Source organism: Erythranthe guttata, chromosome 1 (genome assembly GCF_056151865.1).
Source record: "Erythranthe guttata isolate IM_541 chromosome 1, IM_541, whole genome shotgun sequence".
NCBI classification, from domain to species: Eukaryota; Viridiplantae; Streptophyta; class Magnoliopsida; order Lamiales; family Phrymaceae; genus Erythranthe; species Erythranthe guttata.
Window position 1 is genome coordinate 2,849,005 of NC_142533.1, and position 22,455 is coordinate 2,871,459.

At 38.7% G+C, this 22,455-nt stretch overlaps 5 protein-coding genes and 1 long non-coding RNA gene across 9 annotated transcripts; 3 read left to right on the forward strand and 3 right to left on the reverse strand.

The window, feature by feature from the left end:
• On the forward strand, positions 1-2,808 carry LOC105957967 (uncharacterized). Its single transcript, XM_012981960.2, has 4 exons — positions 1-144; positions 1,267-1,440; positions 1,577-1,864; positions 2,066-2,808. Exons 2-4 carry the CDS (start codon positions 1,300-1,302, stop codon positions 2,654-2,656), a joined length of 1,020 nt encoding a protein of 339 aa, XP_012837414.2. The 5' UTR covers positions 1-144; positions 1,267-1,299; the 3' UTR covers positions 2,657-2,808.
• A 509-nt stretch (positions 2,809-3,317) lies between these two features.
• Positions 3,318-5,001, forward strand: LOC105957969 (KOW domain-containing protein). Its single transcript, XM_012981963.2, has 6 exons — positions 3,318-3,442; positions 3,673-3,780; positions 3,887-3,982; positions 4,202-4,305; positions 4,382-4,518; positions 4,700-5,001. The coding sequence occupies exons 2-6, from the start codon at positions 3,721-3,723 to the stop codon at positions 4,780-4,782; spliced, it is 480 nt and encodes a 159-aa protein (XP_012837417.2). The 5' UTR covers positions 3,318-3,442; positions 3,673-3,720; the 3' UTR covers positions 4,783-5,001.
• Positions 5,002-5,346: 345 nt separating this feature from the next.
• LOC105957968 (replication protein A 70 kDa DNA-binding subunit A) lies at positions 5,347-9,243 on the reverse strand. Its single transcript, XM_012981962.2, has 2 exons — positions 8,788-9,243; positions 5,347-8,107 (listed from the first exon to the last, which is right to left on the reverse strand). The coding sequence occupies exons 1-2, from the start codon at positions 9,069-9,071 to the stop codon at positions 5,644-5,646; spliced, it is 2,748 nt and encodes a 915-aa protein (XP_012837416.2). The 5' UTR covers positions 9,072-9,243; the 3' UTR covers positions 5,347-5,643.
• A 1,169-nt stretch (positions 9,244-10,412) lies between these two features.
• On the forward strand, positions 10,413-12,537 carry LOC105957970 (hypothetical protein At1g04090). The gene is made up of 2 exons (XM_012981964.2): positions 10,413-10,796; positions 10,888-12,537. The coding sequence occupies exons 1-2, from the start codon at positions 10,595-10,597 to the stop codon at positions 12,420-12,422; spliced, it is 1,737 nt and encodes a 578-aa protein (XP_012837418.2). The 5' UTR covers positions 10,413-10,594; the 3' UTR covers positions 12,423-12,537.
• Positions 12,538-14,503: 1,966 nt separating this feature from the next.
• LOC148772577 (putative protein phosphatase 2C 75) lies at positions 14,504-16,661 on the reverse strand. Its single transcript, XM_088817017.1, has 4 exons — positions 15,942-16,661; positions 15,408-15,797; positions 15,056-15,161; positions 14,504-14,914 (listed from the first exon to the last, which is right to left on the reverse strand). The coding sequence occupies exons 1-4, from the start codon at positions 16,485-16,487 to the stop codon at positions 14,505-14,507; spliced, it is 1,452 nt and encodes a 483-aa protein (XP_088673143.1). The 5' UTR covers positions 16,488-16,661; the 3' UTR covers position 14,504.
• Positions 16,662-17,541: 880 nt separating this feature from the next.
• Positions 17,542-21,105, reverse strand: LOC105972648 (uncharacterized). Of its 4 annotated transcripts, none has more exons than XR_016030922.1 (6): positions 20,982-21,089; positions 20,660-20,749; positions 20,260-20,366; positions 20,048-20,139; positions 18,035-18,227; positions 17,542-17,933 (listed from the first exon to the last, which is right to left on the reverse strand). It is a non-coding gene; the product is annotated as an uncharacterized LOC105972648 (long non-coding RNA). The 4 variants fall into 4 exon arrangements; XR_016030923.1 differs by having other exon boundaries at positions 20,649-20,749; XR_001174155.2 differs by lacking the exon at positions 20,660-20,749 and having other exon boundaries at positions 20,982-21,105.
• Between the last annotated feature and the right edge of the window lie 1,350 nt (positions 21,106-22,455).

Here is a 22,455-nt window from a genome sequence, read left to right on the forward strand (position 1 = left end):
ATAATTAAATATGAAATGTGAAAATGTAGAAATTCCCACCACAAAAATTCCTCTGTTCCACGGCCGTGGTGACCTTTGTCCGTGTTCTCCACACGTCTCTCCTACTGGCGTAGATTCGCCGCCGTCTCCGGCCTCCTCTCAAAGGTGAAGCTATTTTCTATTTCCTTCAGAGTTTTTCGTTTGAATATTTTGCGAGCTCGCTTTATTTTACTTTTGTTGCTTCAATTTCGCGGGGGTAGTTTTCATTACTGGATTTTTTGTATACTTGATCTCGTCCGGTGATTGTATTGAGTTTGGAAACGGAATTGAATTGAAGTGAATTAATTGATTATTTATTTGCATTGCTTTGGTTTCTCATTGTTGTTGTTGCTCTTTGTTTGGATCATGGGCTTTTCCCCTAATAATGAGAAGATTTTTTACCCAATTTTGGTTTTGCATCGTCAATGTATCTATCTATGTATGGTACGTATGTGTGTGTGAATGTATACTCAAACGTCGATTTCCGGAACTCGTGTTTTGATACTTAGAATTATGTCCTTGAAAATAGAAGTCATTCAGTTCACAATCAAATTTCAGTGGAGGAGTTTCTGGTATCAGTTTCAAGGTTCTGATTTCGTGATGCAGAATCTATGTCGTATCCTGAGGAATCGAGTCTTACAAGTTGGCATGATTGACGATAATCTGTGTGTATGCATGAAACAAAAATGTAGGGAATAGCTTTTGATGAATGTTTTTCGTTGGCCAACTTCAAATCTCAAGCATATCTCTTGAATTTGTGATCCTTGTATTGAAGATATTAATATAAAATTAAAAAAACATATAGCTACTAAGTGCAGAAATCATCAAAATAAAGAATATAGAAGAAACACACCGAGGTTTGATTTAGAAGCACAAATTCCTATAAGAGAAAGGAAAAGGACCGATATCTGCTTATTGAAGTTCTGCTTTATCGAATTGTTGCAAGGCCTAGTTTAGTTTCTTCTAATATAGACGCACATAAATAAGTCTTGCATCTGTGTTAGATATTCACAATGTGACGTTTGTTGAACTCCGTTTTTTTAGCTCCGGTGATTGATTACTATCAGTCCTATGTTGGACTGGCCAATAGCCGATTTGTTGGCAAGTTATCATATTTCCTCATGATAGCAATTCAAAGACTATGATTTTATATGGTATAATAGCTCTTTTGTTTTTTACGATTGTTGCACAATTCCAAGACGTTTAGTGACTTGTTACACTAATTACGTTACTTCTTCCCACTTGCAGATAAGTAGCTCCACTGCTCCAGGGAGAAATTTAATGGATTTCCTGTGCAAACCACTGAATCAGGAAAGTTATGATTGCTCCTTGACCGAGCAGGATATTCATAAATGTCCATTCTTGAGGAATATCAGTATACCAACCAACTTCTCTTTTGCTTCTCTGAATTTTCCTCTTCCTGTAAGCTCTTTTTTGTTTCACCTTCTAAATTCGTTTATCTAAGCTGTTTTTAGTTGCCGAATGTGAAGCAATTGTATGAATCCTACATGCATTATTTTGTTTTGGTAAATGCATCCTTTTATTCTTCATGTTTCAGTGCAACGGAGCCAAAGGCCCAATTTTCGAGGATGGTATCAACTTTGACTTGGCCTTCAAACTTTTTCATGGAAAAGACGGGGTTGTCCCTCTCACAGGGAACTCTCGACTCTCTCTTGATCAACTGGAAAGTAAGGTTGTACCAGAATTCAACCCTTTAGGGTCCAAAGCTGCCTCTATCAGTATGTCAGGATTTGGGCCAGGAGGGCCTTTTAGTTTTAATTCCTTCTTTCGGAAGACGCAGAATAAGAAGCCTGAGTCGTCCAGAAAGAAAGATAATTCTCCTAAGGTGTGTTTGTTAGGGTTTATCCTGCATTGCTTCTATTACGATGTAACACGTGCCAATTGCAGTTTTATATGTAATTATATTTTTTGGTTGAAAGTTTCTTACCAGTTAAAATACTTATTCGGCAACATACTTAGAACTTAGGAGCAACTAAATTTTCCCAATCCGTGACTCAACTTCTTGACGCACAATTTGATTTTTCAGGGTGATTCGACAAAGCACGAGGCACTTGGAAACGAGTGGCTACAACAAGGGAACTGTCCAATAGCCAAGTCGTACAGAGCAGTAACCAATGTCCTCCCAGTCGTGGCAACAGCTCTCCGACCGCCACCTGGCATCAAGCTCAAATGTCCGCCCGCAGTAGTTGCAGCAAGGGCAGCCCTCGCCAGAACGGCCCTTGTTAAGACCATCCGCCCACAACCATTACCTGCAAAAATACTCGCGATTGGTGTTTTGGGAATTGCAGCTAATATTCCATTGGGCGTTTGGAGAGAGCACACAACAAAGTTCTCACTCTCGTGGTTTATTGCCGTGCACGCTGCAGTTCCGTTCATAGCTATGCTGAGAAAGTCTGTGGTGATGCCTAAAACGGCCATGGCGTTGACCATTGCAGGTTCTGTAGTTGGTCAAATGATCGGCTCGAGAGCTGAGCGGATTCGACTTGGAGCCAAGGCCGAGAGGGCGAAATCGGAATTACACGCTACTCATCCAGATGGTTGCGGCAAACAGATGTGGGACCCACTTGCGGAGAAGATGGCGAAGGCTCCGCCTTCTCCAGCTGGCGTATGCTTCTGAAAGTTTGACGTGTTTTGTCGGAGAGAAATGTATATCAAATCTAATATAGGTAGTGGTTTGGTACCTATTCTCGTTACTTGTACACAATTGTTAGATGATACTTTAGAATCATGCTCGAGTTTAAAAAAGAAAAATGGCAGTGTTATTGAAAATCGTCTAAACTGATGCATGAACATGATTGTCGAATTTATCGTGAATTTTCGATTTGGTATTTGGCATGTACCGAATTTTTCGTTCGGTACAGTTCGGTTGGCTACAAGAATTATAACCTAGGGCACCATGCAATTGTTATAAGAACAAGATATCAAACCTTTAAAAACAGGTTATTGCCATTTCGATATATATAACTTGAGAATGATAATGTCGAACGATATTGCCAAACTTTTCTCTCCTATTTCTTGATCTTCGTCGTCGATTTTCGCTTGCGGGAACACACAACAAACTGAACAGATAAGTTTGTAAGAACACATAAGTAAATATGTATTGAAAATGATTTTATTTTATTTTTTGAGTAAAAAAAATGATTTTATTAAACACACGTTTTTATGGCTATTTTTGTTTTATATAATTGTTATGGGCCCAAACCGGTTTAAGCCCAACATATTCGGGTCGAGTGGCCCATTAAAAAGCCCAACAAACCCGGTTCGAAAACTCACTCACTCACTCACTCACTCACTCACTCGGCCTCCTCTCCCGTCAAAACCCCTTGTTCTTCATCTTTCCCAATTCTCGAACAGGTTAAACCCCTCTTTCACTCTTCACTCTTCACTCTTCAAAACTACAAAGGTACCCATTTTTCTATTTACCATTTTTTTTTTTTCTTATTTGTTTAATTGGTTCTTTATTCATTCATTTGGTTGTAAATCTTTGATTTTCCTCATTTCTAATTATCGGTAATTTTTTTCTACTGAGGATTTATTTTGTGGTATGTTAATTAGTATGAACACGATGAAGATGTAGTTTCTTACAGCTGATCGATCATAAGTGAAACTGTTCGTACGTTATTTGTGGTATAGGTATTTGAATTGAAAAATCAGCAACATTTAGAGGTGAGTTAGGGCAGAATGGGTTGGAAGGCAGCACAGAAGCTCATTCATCACTGGAAGATCCTTAGAGGTGATAATGTAAGAAAATCGAGATCGCTGAAATAAAATATTTCTTCAACTGTTTTATTCTTTTGGTCGGCGTAGTTACGTGTTCGATTTTGGTGTTCGTTGTTGTTGTTGGCAGGTTATGATAATCAGAGGAAAAGATAAAGGCGAGACTGGTATTATCAAGCGTGTGATTCGCTCTCAAAATCGTGTTATTGTCGAGGGCAAGAATTTGGTCAGTTATTCGGGTTTTTGTTTTCAGTTGTGTAAAAACCAAAAATAAAGCTTCGTATTTCGATGTAATTGTGTACAATGGTTTCTTTCGGGTTTGGTGGGGTGTTGGAGAATTGCGATTTAATACTGCGATTGTAACTTGTAGTATTCGAGAAATTTTTCATGTTCTATCTTTTGTTTGCACGTCTCAATTTTTTTCTGAATTATAATTTCTCTGCAGGTGAAAAAGCATATCAAGCAAGGGCAAGGCCACGAAGGTGGGATTTTCTCAGTCGAAGCACCTCTCCACGTCTCAAATGTTCAAGTTGTAGATCCGGTTACAGGGTAAGACGGTAATTATGCCTCTTCCATTTTCGCCTTCAATAAACGGTTATGCGGCTCTAACATTTGGCCTTTGTAGGAGGCCCACGAAAGTTGGAATTAAGTACTTAGAAGACGGTAGCAAAGTACGAGTATCGAGAGGCATTGGAGCATCGGGGAGTATAGTTCCTCGTCCTGAAATCTTGAAGATAAGGAGCACACCTCGACCAACCATTGGTAAACTTTCAGATTCTTGCGTTTTTCACACCTAGAATTGTGTGTCACAGTGACAAGATATAAATGGGTGGATGAAATTAAGTCGGGAGTCTCGTAATATGTGGCTAACACTGTTCTTTATATGCTGTTAATCATTTACTGATCAAATACGATTTGCTTTGTTGTATTCGTTGTTGTGCAGTTGGTCCTAAAGACACTCCAATGGATCTGGTTCTGGAGAAGACTTACGATGCTCAAACCGGTAAAGGAATGCCCGATCTTTAAACATCTCCTGCTGGATAACGTATTTTTTTCTTTCTTTTTTCGGTTGGCTGTTTGCGGTTATCTATAAACTCAGCATTACATTCTCGGAAGTTTGTTAGTTCGTGAAAATTGAGTTTCGTATTGTATTGATGGTTTGATTGAATTTACGGACGCAAAACTGATCTTCCAACTTTGAGAAACACTAAGGCATAAAGATGGTGCAGTTTACCATTGTTTTTATCTTTATGCATTTTATTAAATTAGTTTTTCTTGGTTAAAAAGAAATTGAAATCTTTTCAAATAAAATTTCTGAATTTTGATTGGACTAGATTAGACAATATAAAATTTTAGACAGGTATTATCATCTTATAAGTGTACCAAATCATTAACTTAGAAAGTTGTCCCCAAGCCACAACCGGCAAGAAAAACGAATAAGATAGGTAATCGAACGAGCATTAAATTACAGACGTTCAACTATATAGACAAAGCCACCAAAAACTATGATGGTAAAACAACAAACAGCTAGGTAATCGAACTAAATTACGAGTGCAACTACATAGACAAAGTCACCAAAAACTAAGAAGGTAAAACAAGAAAACTGAAATATTATAGTAATAAGAAGGAACATAAGTTACATAAAACGGAGCTAAGTATCGTTTTATTCCGTTTTATTCTGAAAACACGGAAATCATACTAAATCCCTAAAATGAACGAACCAAAACTAAAGAAGTAATTCACAAATACCATATGCTAAACCTGCAAAAGCCACAGTCATTTTACCAAACCGCTGTACAAAACCAAAACTTAGCAAAACGATAGTGGTAACTACTCAAAATCATTACTTGGCTTGTCATCTTACCGACTTCACATAACGGTAGAAATTTAAAACCCGCCAACATGCTGCTTCGATATATATCTACCACTGTTCACATTAGTGCCCCCGTAAGCAGGTTGAGCATTGCTTGTTCCAGGACAGTCTCTCGCCCAATGCCCAGTTTGATGGCATTTAAAACACTCACCGGACGCTCCACCACCACCACTACTGGCTCCACTATTGCCGCTCCCGTAAGCAGGCGGAGCATTGCTCGTCGCAGGGCAGTCTCTCGCCCAGTGTCCAGTTTGATGGCATTTATAACACTCACCAGTTGCACCACCACCACCACCACCAGGTGTAGCCCTATTTCCCGCACCAGTTCCATAGGATTGTGCTGGACCACTCATAAGACTCGGGCAATTTGCAGAGGTATGCCCATTACCACCACAGCTACTACAACTCATATACATTCCGGTAGAACCAGATTGATTAAATCCTGAGCCTGAGCCTGAACCACCGTACTGATTACGACCATATGATGAATTCATCTGACTTGCATTACTATTCATTCCGCTATAACTCGTTGCAGGCGCTGCATATTCTCTACTTGTGGGCCCCGATGTTGGAATGACTTGCTCAGTTTTAGGTGGTACAAAACCTGCCGAGTCTTCTTCTTTGAATTTAGCTATAGAGTCCAGCAGGAACCTGGTTTCTGTCTGGAAATTCAACTTCTCTGCTTTGACCACCGTTGACTTCACCCTCTGCTCATCGCTGAAAGTCTCTTCCTTGACTTTCAATTTGAATACAAATTTAGTGAAGAGGGCACTTCGCATAAGCTCGTTGAATTTCTCGTCGTCTTGTTCCTCGTACTTCAAGTAATAAAGATCTTTAGCTGGTATACCCATAATATCCTCCCCACTCTCCTGAAATGCAGTCACCCAAGTTAAGCCGGTGTGGTCCTGTATCTGCATCTGGAGTATGTACCTGTAATCACATTCATCGACTACCTGATCACATCTTTCACATCTCCATTTTCCATCCCCGTTATTCGTAACCTTTTTGCTGCATTGACGTTCCCCAATCATGAGAGGACATGCAGTATAGCAAAAGTTGTCCACTTTTACGAATGTTAGAGTAGCAGATACAGTGATCCAATCTGGCTTTTCGGAGGTACCTAGCTTTTCATCTTTGATCTGGGATATAGTCTTGCGTACATCTGCCCGGACCACATTTGATTCCCTTGATAAAGATATAGCAGGGGTGCTCTTCCCCTCGGTGTTGAACCATGCTTTAAGTTTCTGGGCCTCGGGAAAATCAGGCTCTACAAACAACTGGCTAGTGGAAATGGTGCCCACGGATTTCCCATTAAATTCATTTACTCTACCAGATTTCACTGCCAAAACAGGAAAAACCCCCGAATCGCACATGCCCTGTAGTGTCTGACCTTCGGCATTGCAAAAGTTCCCCCACAAAGTCAACTCAACACTTCTGCCAGACATGTCCTTTAGTTGGAGGGTTCTCTTTTGGGTTTCCATGCCATTTTTCCTCATTATCGAGCTGGACGGACTAATTGATGTAACAATAGCAATCACATCTATGACACTGTTGTTCTCCAAGCCTTCAATGTCACTTATGGGGCGAAAATGGAACTGCTGCTGTGGGATGGATGTATCATCCTCAAAGCAAGCCTGTATAGTGGAAGTACTGTCCAGCATAATCTCATGATCGTTGCGTAGGTGATTGAAAGCCTTCTGAGCAGGTTTCAGTGTTCCTTTTGAGATCATATAAACTCTACCAGGCTCAATTTGTTGGTAAAATTGATCGGCAACAGCATTGAAGCAAGTTACCCTTATTTCTCCACCATCCGAATCAAGAAGATCAAAGGAGAACACTTTACCCTCGCCTCGAGCATTACTGTAGTGCCTGAGATCCGCTTTTGCTGTTACTCTGGCCTTAATTGTCCACCTTCCTTGATATGGATTCAAGGCAGCAATAGGGATGATTCTAGCCGCACCTTCATTTTTAGCTATTGGCCCTCTGTTTGCAAACATTGGAGGGGTTTGGTTATACAGTGATTGAGGTGGGCGGGCATAATTACTCACAGGAGCTCGCGGAACACCAGAACTAGCTTCCTGTTTGGGATAGATTGGTGAAACATTTGAAGAGTTATATCTTCCGGAGTCCATATTACTTGAATAAGAATGCGAGCCTTGGTTCTGTTCTTCCACTGAATGCGGACCATGAATTCCACCACCCATATTTGACCTGGGAGCTGAACCACCCATATTCGGCCTGGGAGCCGAACCACCCATCGCTACGCCAGCACCATATGATGGAGGAGTAACATTACCGCCAGCACCATAAGATGAACGAATAACGTTCCCGCCAGCAGACTGATTCATTGGCTGACCTGATGCGGATGGACTGGTGGCTGAAGAGACATCCCCATCCATCAAAGCTGGGTAACTTTTTGGTTCTCCGATAATATCACATTTTTGAACTATCACATCTAGATCAATGATGATGATAATCCTGCTCAAAGTCCATAGAAAATAAGGTTAAGTAGGAAATATAACATAGAAACATTATGCATATAGCATTAAATAAATAGAGATAGTGCAGCTAAAAAGCATATATACCTATCAAACCACATGTATGCAAGTACAAATGACAGGTAGCAGTAACTAAAATACGCTATGGCGCAAACTACTCGAGTTTAAGTATATCATCCTTATATTCCAGATAACAATTAAGACACTGATGATTCTAAGTTAAACAGTGGAAAATGCTACAAAGGGTAAAATCAAAACATAATTTTTTAAGGAAAAAAATAACTACTTCAAAGTTCATTCCTTTTGTTCTCCCCAAGCCTAATTAAAATCTGGAACAACTAGAAAACTATAACAGTACTAGGTATAAGATCAATTTATCCCTCCAATTGAAAAAAACTGGTTAACTAAATATGGCAATTTTCCAACTCAAACACTACTGTTCAATCGAACTATCTAATTACAGGTGTAGTTTTTAGATTCAAATGCAATTCTTGAATGAATATTCACCACTCACTAATCGGTTCGAGAAAATTTGCAAAAAAAATAAATCACAATACGCATAGTAATTCGCATCCAATAGCAAAATCGAAACTCAGAACTGCTCCAAAGCAACAAAATAAAGATCCAAACTTGTGACCCACTGAAATTAGAGGAACTCACCTTCGGTTCTGGATAAGATTACAGACGTACTGCACCAACAGGATAATGGATCCTTTCTGCAACTTGTCGGAACGAACCAAATCGTTGCGCTGGGTGGCGAGCATGCCTTGCTGGGTGAACGTACCGTCGGAAAGCAGGATCCGGTACCTGTCGGTGTTGATCTGATTCTGGGAATTGATCAGCCGTATGTCGACTACCTGCAGCACCGGCTGTACGTCGCTCCGCTGACCGTCGCCGGTGGACAGCATCGCTATGGCACCATCTGTCAAATTAATCGGAGGCATTTTCTGCAATCTAGGGTTTCGATTTGGGGCTTTCTGTAAACGGGATTTGTAGAGTTGGAGGAGGGAGAATTGGTAAATGAAGAGTTTTCAAAACCCTAAATGAGAGCTGAAAAGATGAGAATGAGCGCCAAAAGGTGAAATTTTTATTCAGTTTTTGTTAGTGGATGGAGTGGGGGGGGATAGTTATCGTCTACATCTAGTCTATCTAGACCAACCAATAAAGAGAAGCCACGTGTTATTGGGTTCTGAAGAACAAACTGGACTCATAAATTGGGGCCCAGCCCATTTGTGTTGGAATGTGGTTATCGTTCTCTGGAATTTGAAGCCCATTTTGGCTTAATCACACTTTTCACCATTGAAATTAGCATTTTGACATTTTGCACCTTAAAAATAATTAATAGTCATTTATACCCTCGAAACACTATAAATTATTCACAGTGCATCCTGAATATAATATTTTAAACTTAATGACGGTAATGTTAAATTTTATTGATTTATTTTATTTTCGGAGTCCAAAATAAATTATTCTTTTCTTACCTCCGACATAAATTCTACCGTAAAAATTGCAAGCAAGAAAAAAAAAATGAATTAGTAAAAAAAACTATAATTTCTTAATTTTCACTAATTTATTCGATTGATGGATCTTTTATTGTAATTAGTGAAAATATTTAGTAGTAATCTTTTTATTGGATTGATTGATCTTTTAATTTACTTTCATTAGTTTTAAAAAAATCCATTCGAGTGGATTATACATAACTTATTGTGTTTTGAATATGTAAAATGCTATTATTCTTTGTTGACGGTACTGATTCCAATTCTGTCGGTTCGATTTTCGACGTGAAGAATGTCTTTTTTTCTTGTAATAATTGCATACACGACACACTTTGTAACTTACTATTATTGTGTTTTAGGGGCGAGGGATTTCGTATTTTGGTCCGAGCAAACCAGAAGAGATTTATAGTATTTCAAGTCACATTTGGTAAATTTTTGACCCAATATTTTTCAATATAATCTATCTTTTTAAATGCTTACAAAGAAAATAATTCAAAATATTACCAAACATCACATAATATCATTACCATATCCTACACCTAATAGCGGTAATTATGTATTATTAGTTACAAACTTTGAATACCTTTATTATTACTATATATATATAAAATAAAAAAATAAAATAAAAAATAATCCAATTGACATATAAATGGCAAGTTGACCATTTACCAACAATCTCAAAACCAATCTTCATCACTTACCCCATTTCCTTCACAATCTATTACATGAATCACTGAGGTGGATCATTTGGTAAGAAAATATTAATTTTCATTTAATATAAAAAATAAATCAATCAATCAATAATTAACAGAAAAAAAAAGACATATAAATATAATACAAACCACCCTGCGATAATACAAGATAACCTGCACGACAAAGAAACATCAAAATTTGTCCTTAGAGAGGGACCAATTTTGTGTGATCAAATATTTGTTGTGTGTAGGTTTCCTCGAAATCGAAAGATTCCGAATATGCTTATCGACCGTCTCTTTCTAATTTTCTCGATTATACGTACGTCGTCGTATATACGTTCTTCTTCTAACAATGCCAATCTCTCATTCATCCTCACCATTGCATTCTGCAAATTACTCATCATGGGGAATTGTCAAAATAACCCTCTGCCAGTCGATACCTTTTTCGGGTTTCCTACCGCATTGCCGACTTGGCCAACCGGTAATAATAGTTATCGCATTTATCTTCGTCGATATGTATATATATATATATATATATATAATTTTTTTCGGGATTTTTGTTTTTACCTTAGGGGGCGGTTTCGGGAGCGGAGAAATGGATCTTGGGGGGCTACAAATTCGAAAAGTATCGACTTTCAAGAAAATCTGGACGTCGTACCAAAGTGGAATGAATAACTTTGGCGCGACGTTTTTCGAGCCTGATCCAATACCAGACGGATTCTCGATGCTCGGAAGCTACGCTCAGACTAACGACCAACCGTTATTCGGTTGGAATTTTGTCGGGAAATCGGACGGAACCGACATTTTAAAGCAGCCAACTGATTACACTCTTGTTTGGTCCGATACTTCCACAACAGAGTCGGCCTACTTCTGGCTCCCGATTCCGCCAGACGGTTACAAAGCTGTGGGCTTCGTTATCACAACCACGGCCGATAAGCCGTCGCTGGATAAAATCCGATGCGTCCGATCGGATTTCACCGACGAATCGGAGATCGAGGCGTGGATTTGGGGACAAGGTGGGATGAATGTGTACGGTTCGAGGCCGAAGACTAGAGGGACGAACGCGCAGCAACTAAGCGTCGGCGCGTTCCTCGTCCAAACCGACAACTACACGGATACGTTGCCGTGTTTGAAGAACAACAACTCGACAGTATCGGCGGCGCCGAATTTGAGCCAAATCAAAGCGGTGTTCAATACGTATTCGCCGTATATCTACTTCTTTTCGAAGGAGAATTACCTTCCGTCGTCGGTGAACTGGTTTTTCAGCAACGGGGCGTTGCTGTACAAGAAGGACGACGAGTCGAACCCGATTGGTATCGAGACCGACGGGTCGAACCTGCCGCAAGGCGGGTCGAACGACGGCGAGTATTGGATCGATCTTCCGGGGGGCAAAAATGAAAGGAGGAGAGTGCAGGGGGGTGATTTGCAAAGCGCGGAGGCTTATCTACACTCGAAGGCGGTGCTCGGCGGCGCGTTTACCGATATACAGGTGTGGTTGTTTTATCCGTTCAACGGCCATGCAACGGCGAAGCTGGGAATAATTCACGAAATCTCTTTGGGGAAAATCGGCGAACACGTGGGGGACTGGGAGCACGTGACGCTGAGAATCAGCAATTTCGATGGGGTTCTTTACAGGGTTTACTTCGCGGCGCACGCCGGAGGGACGTGGGTCGACGCCTCCTTGCTGGAGTACGCCGGCGGCGGCGCCGCCAACAAGTTCGTCGGGTACGCGTCGCACAATGGGCACGCAGCGTATTTCCAGGCGGGGGAGTACGTGCAGGGGCCGGGTGAAGTGGGGATAAGGAACGACACCGGGAAGAGCGATATGGTGATGGACACCGGAGCGAGTTTCACGGTGGTGGCGGCGGATGGGCTGAGCGCGGCGGAGGGGGTGGTGGAGCCGGCGTGGTTGGAGTATGCTAGGGAATGGGGGCCGAAGATAAGCTACGATTTCGGGAAGGAGGTGAAGAGGCTGGAGAGATGGTTGCCCGGAAAGTTGAAATCTTTGTTTAAGAAGCTGGTGGAAAAGCTGCCGGAGGAAGTTTACGGCGAGGAGGGGCCGACTGGTCCGAAGATGAAAAGTAGTTGGGATGGTGACGAAATATGAGAAAGTATTGGGCCCAATTTGAAGAAAGCCCAAAATTGGGCTTATATATATATGTATTGTATTATTCTTTTAATAAAACTTTTAATCAAGTGAAAATCTTTAGTACTTATATGAATGAAGTGTTTGCCCAACGTTAATTGAAAACAAAATATTTTTAATTAGTATTAATTGATTTCAATTTTTTTAAGGATTATCGATTTTGATTTACGGAACTTAGCTTTTTTTATAAAAAAAAGATTTAAATTTTCTTTGTTCGCAAAAACATTTTTCGATAGGGTAAATTACAAACACCCCCCGAGGTATGGTCAAATTACAAAAACACCCCTCTTGTTTGGATAATTACAACCACCCCTCAACACCTCAAATTTAGTGAAATCTTCGAGATTATATGGAATATTATCACTTTTGTACCCGTTTTATCTCATTCAAACTCTACATTATGAAGCAAGATGATCATAATATGTGATTTTTAGCTTGTATATATCAGGTTTTGGTGCATCGAAAACTGTATTTTTGCACAAAACGAGTACAAACTAGAGCAAATTTCACGGAATCTAGATGATTATGTTGAATTTGGCACCATAAGGGTGTAGGTGTAAGAAAAAATCATAGTTGAGGGGGTAGATGTAATTATCCAAACAAGAGGGGGTTTTTGTAATTTGACCATACCTCAGGGGGTATTTGTAATTTACCCTTTTTCGATATGTTAACTGTACTTAAAACACTATAAGTGACTATGGTTATTCGTAGTTATATTTTTTATTTTTACCCTCAAAGTCACAGTCGACAAATTATATACACGCACGAATATCATCGTTTATATACAAAAAACTTCATCAACACCAACGATAAAATTACAATCTAAATATTTATATTGTAAATCAATACGTAACTAACAGATACATATTGAAATACACATATCACATGCATATTACTATATGTTATTATATATAACTATTACGTAGCGTGCAATATGTAGTCGAGAATAGCTTGAAATAGATGTCAAATTCGTCAAATCTGCATACAACTTTAATTTTATTTTTGGCACCTTCAAGGAGAAGAATAATGACTTTCATTAAACTGCAATTGTAAAACCCAACCAAAATCCAGAGAGAGGGGGCATAGTTTCCACCAAACCGCTAATCACGACTCCTCACCTAAACGCCTCGTATCAAAACCCTAGCTAGTCGTCGTCAATCATCCCATGTTCAACACGCTAAAGGTAAAAACGTCACATAAACAAATTTGACAATCATAATTGAATGATTACCATAAAAAGATATATAGATCTCGACGATAAGAATCCGACGATCGGACAACAAATTACTCCTCCGTGAAGACCCGCTGTCATCGAAACATGCGTACATGGCGAAACGATTGCAGAAATAGAATCAGAGCTCCAAACTGTATGAAGTCGGCATCAAAACTAAGAGATCGATGAGGGGATCCAACGGTGGTTAAAACTATCAAATTCCAACATCCGAAAAGAAATTTACAATCTCGAGAAGCACCACCGCGGGTCATAAACATATGAGACATAAATTTGAATCTGAGAAGGGAAAAAGAAAAAAAAAAGATTGTTGTGGGCTGACAAAGGTTTAAAGTTGATTATGTAAACACCAAAGAGTGCAATCTGTTTGATTATAATTAGTTCTATATATTTCTCAAATAATAGGGTTTTAGATGTATAATCGAGGGTAATATAGACACTTATTCTTCAAAACCCTTTTGAGTACTCACACATTTAATTTCATTGAAATAAACTCATTATAATTATGATCAACCTATATTGGTCTCTTTGGTTGCATTTTTAAATAAATTTTGGCATAAACATAATTAAAAGACAGTAGTAAAATAGTACTGCAGTAATTTATAATTACTGACAATTATTTAGCCTACATAATCGTCTTACATAACTGAAAAAAACAACAACATCAAACTTAACTAACATACTTTAACCACAAACCCTAAAATTACCACACATAGAAATTAAATTAACCCAAAACCCTGTAATTAAAACCTCCCTTATTAATATTCAACCACATTCAAGCTTTCTAAACCACAATATTAAATCATAATTAATTAATTATTATCTCCACCACCCACCACACTCCTCTTCAGATCCACCACCACCACGCTTATGTTATCATGGCTTCTCTTCGCCAACGCAAGCCTCGTCAGCAGCGCCGCCGCGCACTCACTTCGCGATGGCGACCCAGTGTCCCCGCCGCCGCCGCCAGCCAAAGTCCCTTCGCTTTGCGCCGCCGCCGCCACAAAACCCTGATCTCCAGAACCACCACCACCACCCACCGCATCCGCCGCCGCCTTCTTTTTGTCGAAGAGGCAATGACGGGTGACTCGGCCGACGAACTTGGCGGTGAGAACATCCCACAAACCATCGGTAGCTATTATGAGAAACTCGTCTTCTCCATCCCTTCTTGTGAACGTCACCTCCGGTTCAGATATCACATATGGTTTTAAGTACCTGTCTCCTGCAGTACAGTACAGTTAAACCTCTATAAATTAATACAGTCTATTAATTTAGCGAATTTATTAAATTATTGATATTAAAATAAATTTAACATATTTTTTACTGAGTCGGAAATTATTAATTTATCGAGGTTGCACTGTACCTAATGCTCGAGACATAGCTAAAATCCCTTGAACGCGAGGTATATCAGCGTTGATGATTCGTCCACCCATAGCTTGAATCCTTGCCTTTTCATCAGCTCTATCAGGCTGCATGCACATTAATTAATTAATAATTATTAATTATTAATTTAATTAATTAATTATTTAGTTGATTCTCTGTAATAAATAGTATATTCCTGAACATCGTACTGACATGTGTCAGAATCTGATTGCATGCATGCAGCTGTCAGAAGATTTAATTTTTGTTGGATCTAATTAATTAATGATATTTAATAATTGTTTGAATTGTAATATTATTAATTAATTGATTGGTTGTTTAATTTAATTTGTTACCTTGTGATCGAAAGTGAGGGGGATAACTCTGCCGCCGCGGTAGAGGACGGCGCGTGAGTCACCGCAGTTACCGACGACGATGTGGTGGTCGGTCAGAACGACGGCGACGGCGGTGGTGCCGGCGTATGTGACACCGCAGCTAAGCTCGCATTTGCAGATGAAACCAACGCTGCCGCAGATGCAGGTGTGGAGCGCAACCAACTCGGTCCTTATGAAAGAGCGGATCATCACCAACCTCCATGCCTCCTGAAGCAAGCTCTCGTCGGCGATCAGTTCCGGCGGCGGCGGCGGCGGTGACCACTTGTTGGTGTCCATTCTCCCGCCCATCGAGATCCGCGTCAGCTCCTCCTCCACCATTTCGTGCATGTTCTCCTTGCACATTTCGGAAAACTGAAAAATCAAAAATTAAAATAATTAAAATCGAATTTAATTAAATAAATCTGACTTTGTGAATATGATTATTGTTTTTTTCTTTCTTTTGCTTTTGAAATTAATTGAAGATAAAAAAGTAAAAAAGAAAAAAAAAAAGAATACGTGAGGTCCGCCATGGCCGTCGAAAACACCGAAGTAGTGCACCGGCCGGTAGCGGTTCATCGCCGGCGAGCAAAGATCGGTTTTAATCATCACGGTATCTTCCATCGCCCGCTGCCGCCCCGCTATAGCAACACCCCCAACCACCGGAACCCTATTTCCCGTCGGAACCTCCATGTCCGCCACCGGCACCTGCACCCGCATCACCATCGGACCACCGCCGCCGCCGCCGCCTCGTTGCATGGCGAAAAATCCGCCATCCCCTCGCGCCGCCGCCCATGGAAACCCAGCCTGCTGCACCGGAAACCCCATAACAGTAGATCCCATTATTCCCATCCCCACCTGCTGCCGCATCTCCTCGCCGCCGTCCACGGCGGCGCCGCCGCCACCACCACCGAGAGCAGCATTCCTCCTCCGCAACTGGATCCTCCGGCGCCTCCGCTCTCGGCTCTCCTCCGTGGCCGTCCTTCTTCCCGCATCAGCAGCAACGTACTTGGTACAGTAAACACGAGTAGCAGTATTATTTCCACCACCAGCCACCTCCGCCATTTTTCTTTTTTTCTTTTCTTTGCTTTATTATATTTTGTACAGAAATAATAACTTCAACCCTACAGCCACATTTATATATATAGACACAATATAATCTCCCCAAACCCTAACCCACCCTTTTCCACATACAAACAAAAATCACAACACACCACCCATGTGAATATACGTATAGCCTATACATACAACTTGTAACGGATGCCCTAAATAACTTTTTTCTTTTTCTTTTTTCTAGAGAGAGAAAGTATTATATATCTCAGGTGTCGAAATTATAGATTAGTGTGAGTGCTACGTGTTGGGTCAGCTTCTTCCATTTGTGTATTCTCATACAAGCATCTTGCCACCTCTGTAAGCATGGTATCTGCCCTGCCCGTCTTCCCTGCCCTAGCTGCCCGTAACCGACACGTGTCCTCGTACTTGCTTCTTGCTTTTTTATTTTGTATTTACTTTATACATATAGAGCTTCGCCGGAAAATGAGAAACGGAAATTAACCTGTTCTACTGTGTCTGTAAGTCCGGGGATTTGAGATGCTGACACGTGGACTGACCCATGCTGCCACGTAGGCGGGGTTTCTGGTGGGTCCCGTATCCACCAAAAATGAGGTGACGTGGCGCTTCGCATGTTGAACACGCAACGCTCGGGTGACGCATACCGCAATAAATGACACGTTGGAAAATGAAGAGAAGTACTAAATTTACGGGGGGTTTGTTTGTCACAGTGAGGAAAATGGTCGTTACGTTTTCAGAGATGGCACATGGGGCACTGTGTCATTTTTAGGATATTTTATTTATTTATTTTTATTTAGGGTATTTATTTAATTTTTTTGGTTAGGTATGATATTATATATTAAAATAAATACTTTATCGTGAAAATATAACATAATATATATATATTTGAATGTGTTTTATCAAGTGTAGCATTTGCTACAATTTGATTTGGTCTATGTATAAAATGTGACAATTTCAAGAGTAATATTATCCAACAAAATTGAATTTTATCATTTATAAATTTCAAAAAAAAAATAATAATAATATTTCAGAAAGAATAAGAGCAAAGAAACGAGTATCGAATATTACATGAAATCACGACTGGAATTGTTGTTTTATATCATACACAAACATTGTGTTCTTTTTGCATGTTTACGAGATGCTACACCTGCTGTAATATATCGAGTCGTTTTGAACAATAAATTTATATAAATAACAACCTATTAAATGCAAATACACATGGAAGTGTTTGTTATTATTTCATCGGGTGTAGCATCTGGAAGAAATACGAATCGTGCTGCCAAAGGAATTTCGACATCATCTCTGTAAGATTTGGACCAACAGAAGGAAAATGTATGCAAATATGTTATAAACAATATTGATCTCAATTACATGCAAACAATCTCCTGGTTAGCTTGGCAGATCCGAAAATCTTCACAGCACAAATACACGCAAAAATGCCTGAACGAAATGCAGAGTTAAATTGAAGGTAAGATGTTTCCTACTGTGACAACAGCATATCGATCAAGGAGCAGTGTGTTGAACGGTAAGAAATAATATACCTGCATTAGTAATTCGCGGGAAACCTAATATATATATATATATATACATATATATCTGTCGATATCTTTCCGACAGGTCAAATGATTTGGCAGGTGAAATCAGATATAATTCTTCTGGCTTTGGGTATTTCTTTTCCTCGTCGTCATTTATTCGTTTTGAATTGGAAACCACGACATGAGTACATATCTTCAGCTACAAAAAAAAAAAAAGAGGAAAAAAAAAAGAGCATAATTATGAAAACCTTACATTATACAGTTATACAACAGAAGTACTTTTCAAGAAAGAGATAACCGAGAGACGAAGGATAAACGCAAGTTCAGAATCCTTCAGTAAGCACACATTAGGGAAAAATATTTAGCTATTTAAACAGCTACTATATCCGTGAATCAGTTCATTCGGTTGCGTATTTCGAGGAAAATAATCGTGTCGGTGAACTGACACGTGTCAGAAAAAACTCAAAGTCAAAAGCAATTACGCCTTCGAAAGCGCTATCGGTTAAAACTTCTCTTTTAAGGCGTACTAAATTAGGATGCACGTGGTGCAGTAAAGGTTAGGCGTTCACTTACGTACAAAAGCTTTATGCGTATATTACGGAAGGAAAAAGAAAAAAACATAAATAAACCGAAAAAAAATGGACTTAGCTGTTCCCGATAGCAACGAACACACAACGTCAGTTGATAAACCTTAATTCCAAAACTATCATACTTTACGTCACTCCTTACTCGCCTTTGACCCCACTACTTCTCGTACGTACCATGCAAGCGCCGCAATTCGTGAAAATACCAATATTGCCCCCAAAAAACAACCCAACCCAACTCTAACCATACATCCACATTTTTGTTCCATTCACACTCCAATGCCTTAATGCACTCAAACTCATGTGCGTCTAGGCCATGCGCTCGCATATTTTAAGGAAAAATAATCATGTCGGTGAACCAACACGTGTCAAAAATCTATAAGCCAAGAGGAATTAATAAACCTCAGGTGATGGTGGTTAAATCAACACGGCTCAGAAAGCGCTACCGATTAAAACTTCACTTTTAGGTGCATTAAATTAGGTGGCACGTGGTGCAATAAATGTTAGGAGTTCATTTATACATAAAACGACGTGCATATTTTACGGAAGGTTAAACCAGAAACATAAAGAAACAAAACCATTGGACTTAGTTGTTCCCGACAACGACAAACACATAAAGTCAGTTACTAAAAGCCTTAATAACAAAGTTGCCGTTCCTTACGTCACGTCTTACATTTAGTGCGCCTAGCCAAGACAACAGAGGAATCTAGCGCAACTTCTCTTTTAGGCGTATTAAATTAAGAGGGACTTAGTACAATGCAGGTTAAGAGTTCATTGCGTATATTACGGAAAGATCTACAAAAAAAAATCATACTAAAATCGATACGGCTAAGAAAAGCTATCGGTTAAAACTTCACTTTTTGGGTGCGTCATGCATATATTACGAAAGGAAAAGCCATAAATATAATATGGAACAAAAACAATGGACTTATCTGTTCCCCACAGCAATGAACACACAAAGTCAGTTGATAAGCCTTAATTCCAAAAACCACCACGCGCCTTTGACCCCACTACTTCTCAATCTATACCATCCAAGCCCCGTAACTCCTGTAAATACCAAAACTGCCCGAAAAGATAACCCCACTCTGCTTGCATATTTTGAGGAAAATAATCATGTCGGAGAAATGACACGTGTCAAAAAACTAAAAGTTGAAACGACCTAATAAACCTAAAGCAATGTTAGGTAAAACGAACACGGCTCAGAAAGTACTATTGGTAAAACTTATCTTTAGGTGCATTAACTCAGGAGGCACGTGATGTCGTAAAGGTTGGGAGTTGATTAATATATAAAGTGTAATGCATACTTATGGAAGGAGAAAAACATAAAGAAACAAAAAAAAAAAAAAAATGAAATTAGCTGTTCGGCAACAACACAAAGTCAGTTGATAAACCCTTAATTCCAAAATTACCATCCATTAAATCACTTGTTACGTACCTGGTAGTTCCAAAATCTTTGTACGGTCCAATGATGACCACGCACTTAGACCCCGCTACTCGATAATGTACACCATCTCAGCGCTGTTGCTCCTGCAAATACCAAAATCGCACTATTTTTGGTAACTTATCAATTCTTTAAATAGTAATTATTTTAGCACAAGGCACGACAAAGAACTACATATGAAAAAAAAAACTGTATTATGATTATACCCAATTCAGCAAGATATTCATGGCATTGGCAATGAAGACTCGATTTCTTCAACTGTGAGAAAATCCTGGTTGAGCTGTTGGAGTTGTCCCTTTACTCCTTTTGCCACCTACAGTCGATATCGATTAGAGCTCAAACCTAAACTGCAGGAAATCTTTAATCGAGGAATTCAACTGCAGAACAATAGATTCTACCATAGAATTCTTCAAGTTAAATATACTAAAACCGAATAGATTATACAAATTCAAAGGTTCGGAGGCCGGCCAAACTTGTCGATACATGTAAGCTCAGAGAATAATAGGTATTGATTGATATATTCTATCGATGATTACGTAAAACCTTTCAGAATCAGAAGCAACAGTTACCAACAAAAGAAGTAAACGAAGCCTACAATTATCATACAATTCGACATCTTGGTATCAATTTGGTGGAGGAACTCAACAGATCTTGCAAGAAGTTAACAAAAAGAAAACCCCTTCTTCTATTCAACATCTGAAACAAAATAGAGAAAAATTATCACACAGCTTTATTTTAATGGCTTCTATGAAACCTAGCTAATATAAAAACACCTCAACAGCAAAACCATATGAGAGAATTTCCAGTAATTATATAGCTAAGAAGCCAACCTGTATGAATTATACTCCTTAAATCTCTAAAATGAAGATACTAACAACAAATTCGCGGACACACACACACACGCACACACACACACACACACACACACCTGAGTGAATCGGCAGTGCAGATGAATAATAGTTGCTTCGGAAACGACGTCGTTAATGCTGTTCACAGAGAAAACTATTCTCTCCTTGAGCACAAACGAATCATTTCTATAAGGACAATAAAATAAATTGGGAACAATACAATTTTCACCCCTCAAGTATGCACAAATTTCACATTTGGTCCTCAATATTCATAAGAAACACATTTGGTCCCTCATATTTCAACAATTCAACACTTTTAGTCATTTACGTCAATTTTCCGTCAGTACTAACGGAATCAACCTTGTGCCGTCACTGCCTTAACTGACGAATTACCGGTAAATTGACGGAAATAACCAAAAATGTTAAATTATTGTAACATGAAGGACCAAATGTGTTCTGGTGAACATGGGTGACTAAATGTGAAATCAATGCAAACTTGAGGGATGTAAACTGTAATGTTCCCAAAATAAATCAATAATAATTCTTTAACTTTGTGAGATTATGTATTTAAAAGCCCCATGAAATATATAGTGCATTTATAATTAATTAACAAAGACTTTATTACTTAATGCCACTTTAAATTCATCTCTAATTTTTGCAACTTAGCAACAACTTTTGAAAAAATTCTTCCTCACAATTCAATGAATTTTTTTATTAATGTCATTGTCTTTTTAATATTTCTTCACCAATTGTTTATCATATTTACCATTTTTTTTAAATAACTTTTTGAGATAATAAAGTGATATTTGACATTTCTTTGTTATGATAATTCATCTATATTCAGTTACACCTCTATAAATTCGGACAACCAAGATTAGAGAAATTCTATTAATTTCGCAAATTATATGTTCGATTATTGAGTTAGTATTAACATGTTTTCACCGAGTCAGATCGCAAGAAATTATTATCTATACAAGATTATTAATATATCGAGATTATATTGCATAATGCATATGAATGTTTTCTACATCTAAATTCTGTCAACGTTATATAAAGGGAGTGGTAATTATTAATTTATCGATTAATTAATATTTCAGCTAAATTAATAAAATTTTATTATTAATAAGAAAATGTAAAACAAGAGTAAAGCAATATAACAAATTGATGGAAATGCTAAAAATAATAAGGGGTCATTAGCGATAAGCCCCTCATCTCGCTAATAAATGGTGATATGTCCAGCCCTTAAATCTTTCTTTGTGATAAACCCTTAGAAATTTTATTCCCAATACTACCCTTATATCAATTAGCACATTTTGTTCTAATTATTCATTTTTTTTATTTTTTTTCCTAATTCCTAAAAATCTGCAACCAAATAAAAAAAATTAATTTTTATTTATTATTTCGGATATAAGCATTTTTTATTTTTTTATTTTTTTTAATATTTTTTTAATATTTTTTTAATAAAAATATTTTTTTTTTAAAACAAAAAATTGATTTTTTTTTCTCAACAGATTTATTAGGCCGAATGTGACTATATGTGACTATTTCAATTGT